Here is a 7,708-nt window from a genome sequence, read left to right on the forward strand (position 1 = left end):
AGTGATTATAAATGTATTAGATTGGGTGTGTTTTGTTGATTTCAAGGTATATGTCCAAATGTATAATGAGGTTTTTAGTGTTGTTAAAGTTTTATAAATAATGGTTGTATTGAAGAAAATAATATTTGAATTTCATGTTTCTTGAAATTAATATTGTCCAATTTATTTATTTTTGAGCTATATTCAATAAGATTATGCAATTATTGGATTCCAACTATAACAATTGACATCCACTAAGGGTTCTCATCTATTGATATGCACCAATACATAGTAACTCTAATAGCTTTGACATGCAAGTTTAGTTATGGGAGGTGCATGTATTATTCCATGTTAGAGCTAGATCTAAAGGTAAAGGCTTATTGCTAACAAAAATAAAATATAGGATTCAATGGGAAAAAATTAATAATGAACTCAACCATAGAAATGTTTTAATTTAGATCACACATTCTCATTTCATGTCTACTTGTAAATTGTAAATAATAGTGATCATATGGAGCCATTCAATAATAAAAAGTCAAAATAGATTCAAATGGAAAATGGTATTTATTTTTGTACTCAATTGTAACTTTGATATTTCTATTAAGTCTTAACTAAAAACGAGTTTTCTTCTTTCTAATCATAAACTTTGTGGGAAAGAAATGGATAAGTGGGATAAGCTCATGAGTTTTATTAGTCTAAAAAAGTTAACATTTAAAACATTAATGAATACATAGCCAATTTTTAATCAGATAATCAAATGGGCAAAATTATTGTACGATGAAAAATGTGTGTGTGAATACAAAGCATTAAAAAGTAAACTAATTAACCAAGAAGACACAAGATATCATACGCCTCAAGATAAGAATGATGGAATTAAAATGACAAAACAAATGCAAACCATAAGCCACTTGGATTTGATAGTTCCTCGATTTTATGTGTGCTCAATGACGTCTTTGAATGCTCGATATTGCTCCATGATTATTGATACAAATGATAATGGATGTGGTTGAAATATGAGATATGGGTGATGAGTGATAATTCCAACAAAGTAACAATATGATTGGATGAAGGTAGATTTATTTTGGCATTATAATGGTATGATAGTGAAAGAGTGGATGATTTGCTAATAAAAGGGAGGGTTTAAATCTAGGAATTGGAGGGAAGATGAGGGGTTCTCAAAATGTAACACTGGCACTCCAAAGGAAGCCATGTGGAAGAAGAGTGGCTCAAGAGGGAAGACAAGTGTCCCAAAGGAGGGACACATGTCTTGGGGAGAAATGACATGTGTCCTTGAGGATACATGTCTATTTGGGGAGTAACCACCCAAAATGGGGAATATCTTTTATTTAAAATAAAAGATATTTGGGAATGTGCACACATGTGTGAGGGGAGATGGTTAGGATAAGGTTGGTTGGAGAGGATAGGGTAGTTATAACCCAAGGGTAAGGATGGGGGGTTAGGTTAGGTGGTTAGAAGTTAGGAGGAAAGGGACATATCTAGACAATTAATTAATTGTTTAGATGAGGGGAGGAATTAATTAATTTAGAATTAATTTATAAAAGGGGTTGGAAAAAGAAAAGGGGGGAGGATTAATTAATTAATGTAACCGGGGAAAAGGATAGTGAATTAGCTAAAATAAAATAATTATTTTATTTAATAGAAGAAGGGTTGAAAGAGGATTTAATTAATTAAATGGTTCTAGGTTGTCCATTAATTAATCAAATAGGACTGTAGAGTAATTAATACAATTAATTAGCTAGATAGGGAAAAGCACTAATTAATTAAATTATGTGTGAAATTATTTAATTTAAGAGCATTTGGGATAATAAAATTTAATTAACTAGATTAATCAAATTTTAGGTTTCTACAAATATTTCTTAACTTAATGAGTTCTCTTAGGCAATTGAAGATTGAATGATACATATGAATAACAACTAGACTCTATGTAGCTTGAAACCACTAATATAACTTGCTTAGTGCACAAACAATCTTGTGGTATTTATATGCAATATTAAGTAGAATTCAAAAAAAATGATCCATGACCCACAACTATAAAGAATACCATATCAAGAGCTAGATCTAGAGATGAAGCCTTACTACTAACAAAAATAAAATAGACGATTCGTAGGGACAAAAAATAATAATGAACTCAACAATAGAAATGTTTTACCCTCAAACAGACATTTTGATTTCATATCTACTTGGGGATTGTAAATAACAGTGATCATGTGGAGCCCTTCAATAATAGAAAAACCCAAATGAATTCAAATAAAATAATATGGTTTTTATTTTGTGTTCTCAATTGTAACCTTGGTACTTCAATTAAGTCTTAACCACAAATAAGTGTTCTTCTTTCTAATCATAAACTTTGTGGCTACCTTGGTGGCAAAGACATGGTAAGTGGAACAAGCTCACGAGTTTTATTAATTTGAAAAAGTTAACATTTGAAACACTATTGAATACATAACCAATTTTTAATTAGATAATCGAATGGGCAAAATTATTTTCCAACTTAATGAGTTATCTTGAGTAATTGAAAATTGAATGATGTACTACATATGAATAACAACTACTCTATGTAGCTTGAAACTACTAATAGAAAGCTTAGTACACAAATGCACTTGTAGTATTTATATGCAATATTAAGTAGAATTAGGAAAAAAAATGATCCATGTGACCCACAAGTATATAGAATACCATGTCATTTTTATGTTCGTTAGAACTTACAATCAACTCTTTTAAATGCATTTTGAATATGAAAGAAGCTTAAAGTATACTGACTAATATTCAGTATTAAATACTTTTTTACAAATAACCACCCATTTAAAATTATTTTATTTTCATTTATTTAAAAAATCTCTAATTTTATTTATAAAAAAATTTATAATATACATGATCATTCAATCCATACTCCCAGTAGATGACATATCAACATAAAATAGAAGAAGAAGAAAGGTGGACCCTCTTGTAAAGATAACTTTAATTGCCAACCATACAAAAGTCAAGATACTTATGACAAAAGATAAAGACATCATTACTTACACCGAAATGGGGTCTTATTGGCCTTTCAAAAATCATTGACAATTCAAATGCTAGTCAAAATAGTAAGAAGAAGGATCATTTAATATCGTATTTGAAAAATAAATCTAAATTAAACTTCAACTTGGAAGTAAAGTTATCTTTACTTGATCCTCACCAATACACAATACACAACCCATAATATTTCATTCTTAGATTTCATTGTATGTAATAATATAAATAATATAATAAATTTTTATTTTTTTTTAAATATAATTATTTTTTATTAACATTATTAAAAATTATTTATAATATTTTTTTATTATTTTGGATGTGGTTAATTTTCACATAAAATTGCATTTTGTATGGTTTCTAAAATTCGCAAAACATAAAAGATTTTTGCGAAATTTTCAATAGCTAAATATTCATGATCTGCATCTCCATTACTATAAAACCACAAAAAATAAGACAAAAAAACACTATAATTTGCAAATTTAGAAGTTTTTTTACAACACCATATAATTTAACAAACTACAACATTAATAGTATTTATATCTAAATTTCACTGACTAATTTTTAAATTAAGCTCATCGATCCATTCCTTATCCACTTAGCCTATAGATTGCCCAGACAACCCCTTCATTGGCCAGCCATATTTGATATACTCATATAGCGATAAGAGCCACATATGTGAATCATATATATACACATTGAAGAACCTGGCGATTTTGACATCCTAAAAAACCAGGGTGAAATTAGTAGAACATTTACAAGAATGCAGAAGCGAAGAAAACATTTAATGCTCAGATGATTTTCCTACTGAAAACTAGAAGATTGTAACTTTAACAATGAGTATATACATTGGAAAATAAAAGGGGAAGCTATTTCAGAAACGACTGGAGGAGAGCTCCCTATCACTGACGAAGAGCCCATGAAAGCCGTAAGGAACTCTCACAGGAAGCTCCACAGAGGCCACGATATCCAGCGTTGGGGAGCGTGCATCCATAACAACAAAGCGCGATTCTCCGGTGCTCTGATTGTGGGTATAAGCCACAACATACCCGTCGTCCTCCTCAGCATTCAGATTTTCTTCACTCCGGGGAACAAAAAAGGGCTCACTGCCAAACCAACCTGGGCCATAGATCCTCGAACCCACAACGCACTCCTTGGCATCGCCCATCTCCTCCTTCTCAAAATCGAGCTTCACAATGCCGGAAATTTTCGGCAGCGGAGCACCAATCGACATGTAAGCGTACCGATTATTCTTGGCCAGAAACCGGCCGTTAATGACACCAAATTCGAGGCATTTGGAAGACAGAGGAGTCCTGACGACGATCCCCGTGCTCAAATTTATGCGCACTTTCTCCACAGTGGAATGCACCAGATGGGTCCTCTCCAGGATGTGCTCAACAGGGTACGAATTCGCAGCAATCAGCACGATTTCGTCTCCTTCGTCCCAGGCGTTCAGAGAATGGATGAAATTGAGCCCCGGAACTTCGACCCACATCATTTCAGAGTCGTTTGTAGCATACCGTGGGAGGATTCCGAGGCGGGGAACTTTTCCGGTGTCGCAGCCGATGGGGGAGCCCGAACCGAGGATCATGTCCAGAGGTTTCACCACGATCTGGGTGTCGGGAAAAATGGCGTATTTACCAGTAATGGCGAAGTCATGGATAAAAGACGGCTGCAGCATGGAGAGAATTCCGACGTCGGGCTCCTTTTCCCCATTGGGCGCCACTCTGAAGTAGTTGAGAAACGGCGGCACAGCGCCATAACGGAATGCGAAAAGTTCTCCAGTCTCGGGATCGAGCTTAGGATGCGCTGTCATACCCATGAACAGTTTCCCATCAAAATCATAACGCCCGACGGTTTCAACGTCCCCAGAGTCCGTTACTCTAACGACATATGGCAGATCAGATTCACCCAGAGCCATTAACTTGTTGTCGAAGTGCAACAGACTGGTATTAGCCAGTCCCCCGCCATTGAGAGGATTGAAGAGCCCCAGAGCAACTCTGGCTGTGACAAGCGCTCCTCTGGCCATGCCTGCAAAGCTGTAGAAGCCTGAGAAGACATTGGGTAACACTGGACCTCCTGCTATGTCTTCCTGAACATATTTATACGTGCGGACGAATCGACTGCAGAAAGTTGCATGGTTGCCCTTGATTCGAAGCGCATGCAACATTCCGTCGCCGTCGAAAAGATGGTGCCCGGCCCTCGGAACGTACCTGGGATTTGGGCCATTGCGTATGTATACGCCATCCAGACATGGTGGGAGAATTCCTTGGATATTTACACACTCTGTCGGTGCTGTTTCCTTCACTGGGGCAAAGTTTCCGGCTAAGACAATCCGCGGATCCACCGACGGCCTGAGTGGTTTATCAATGAAATTGTTGATGAAATCGTCGACTGCGTTGCATACAAGGGCAGTTAATGGCCGTGGAGATTGCAGATCTGAAGAATTTAGGCTTCCGAATGATTGCACATTCAGGGGCTTTAATGGCGTCGAATCTTCTGCAGAACCAGGAGATCTGTTCGGAGAAGTGGGTTTTTCTGTGGGTGTAGTTGCAGGGGGTTTTGCTTCCGTTTGCACGTTGCATGCAACCAGGCGACGGGGATGAGAAGGGAGTGGAGAGAATTTGGGGGCATTGTTAAAGCAGGATTTTGTGGAACAGGGGAAAATTGCCTCCATTATCATGCTCTGCCAATTGCTTCTTTGTTGTGGACCCTGGCATTTGTATCGTTTATATAGTACAAGTTCCTTTTAAAATTTTCGGGATCGCAGATATCATTTGCCTTATTCACGCAAGCTTTTTTTGTTTGGATGGGAAGATGAATTTGTGAGGTCCATGTCTCGTTTTGAGTAATATCTCTCAACTTTGGATTACAGTCGCACAAATTCCCTCCCTTCAATCTCATATGACAAAAAGTAGAATTCGTGTTTTTTTCTAATCTGAAAACTATTTTGATCCAAAAATAATTAAGACGAGAAAGACAGACCGGGCCCAGTTGAAAAGATCACTGAACTCCAAAGTCCCCACAATGTAAAAGTCGACTGGATATTTTTTTTCGAAGCGTCATATTTATATTTATGACAAAAGATAGAAAAACATGATTACATACAAATGGGTTTAATTGTCCTTCATCGTGCAATCGATTTTTTTATGCTTATGAATCTTTTCATGTTATTTAGGGGGAGAGTGTATAGTCCTTACATAATTAAACATTTTTTTGTACATCTAACTTCTCAATTACTAATTTAAAAAAAACCAAATAAAGTTCATTAATAAATTTTACATGTATCAATAGCCAATCATTTTTTAACATTTTTGGATCATAATTGGCTCATTTGTGCACTTTATTGGTACACATTTGTAAATAAGTATTGACAATTTTAAGTGCATGGTTATTGGGGCATCTTTAAGTAGAGCGGGTGACACTTTGATACGTGTACTTTTTAACCCTTGCACACATAACGAATCTCAAGTGTACATCTTTACTACCTAGAAGCCAAAACAATAGCTATAAGCTAGTCATTAAGTTGCATGCAGAGACAACAAGAAAATATTGTCAAAATCTGATGTACCATTTAGAATCTTTGGGTGTGCTAAGTGAGCTATAACAGCTACTGTATGCTTCCCCTAATGCGCGATGGGCTCAGGGAAAATTTAATTTTGCTTTTAACAAATAACTATTGACATTACATTGTTTTTTCAAATATTGATAATAATAGTTTAACAGTTTAAATTTTGGAAGAAATTTTATGGTTAAATGTTTTTTAATTATAGTAGTATTAAGATATGTGATTGTTTAGAAGTTTCAATAATTTATCTAATTAAAAGGTATTGATATTTATGAACCATCACTGATGGATTATATAGATCAATGGAACTGATTAACTAAAAAGTTACATGATTGAATGGTGATAAAGCATGTAAAGAAAAAAAAATTATATAATATTAAGGGTCTTTAAAATAATTTAAATGGTGAAATTAGTATATTTATGTCATTTTTTTTATATAAATTTGTATCTATTTTTATAGAGATGATTTAATTTAACAGGGTATCCACAAGTGAGATATTTTTGTATTATGTATGGCTCATGGTGTCACAATCCTCCTTTATCACTTTTGGATTTAAAAATACAACTCTATTATATTTTTGGATAAGCTATTTAAATGATTGAATGAATATTATAAAAGGATAAAATAATAATACACACACACACACATGGAAAATATACCTTATTTTTATTATTTATTTTCCACATCCAATTATGGCACATGTTGTAGGAAGAATAAGAATCTTCTAGAGGATTCTCCACCACTTTGCATGTAGCTCCTCCACTAAGTCTAATCAATTTGCATGAAGTCCAAAATTGAGAAAGAATCTCCTTTTTAATTAAATTTTCTAGATAATGGAATAGAGGAATTTTCTTATAAATGATATGCAAGTTTTCAAAAATGGGAGTTGGTTATTCCTTGAAGAAATTCTTCTCTCAAGTATTTGTTTTGGTAGTCACATTTCATTTTGGAGAATAGCTAAGGTTGCTTTGGAGGTTTTTTTTTTCAATCTTGAAGGATCAAGGAAGGCTAATTGAAGGATTCATAGGGGATTCTACACCAATTTCAAGTATCTAGGTTCTTTTAATTCAGTTTTATTTTATTTTGAATCATGCATCTTATTCTTGCTACGAATTAGTTTAGATCAATCT

At 34.3% G+C, this 7,708-nt stretch overlaps 1 protein-coding gene across 1 annotated transcript; it reads right to left on the bottom strand.

The window, feature by feature from the left end:
• Positions 1-3,667: 3,667 nt before the first annotated feature.
• LOC131055190 (probable carotenoid cleavage dioxygenase 4, chloroplastic) lies at positions 3,668-5,872 on the bottom strand. Its single transcript, XM_057989789.2, has one exon. It carries the CDS (start codon positions 5,690-5,692, stop codon positions 3,884-3,886), a length of 1,809 nt encoding a protein of 602 aa, XP_057845772.2. The 5' UTR covers positions 5,693-5,872; the 3' UTR covers positions 3,668-3,883.
• Positions 5,873-7,708: the final 1,836 nt, after the last annotated feature.

The sequence above is a fragment of the Cryptomeria japonica genome, chromosome 2 (genome assembly GCF_030272615.1).
Source record: "Cryptomeria japonica chromosome 2, Sugi_1.0, whole genome shotgun sequence".
NCBI classification, from domain to species: Eukaryota; Viridiplantae; Streptophyta; class Pinopsida; order Cupressales; family Cupressaceae; genus Cryptomeria; species Cryptomeria japonica.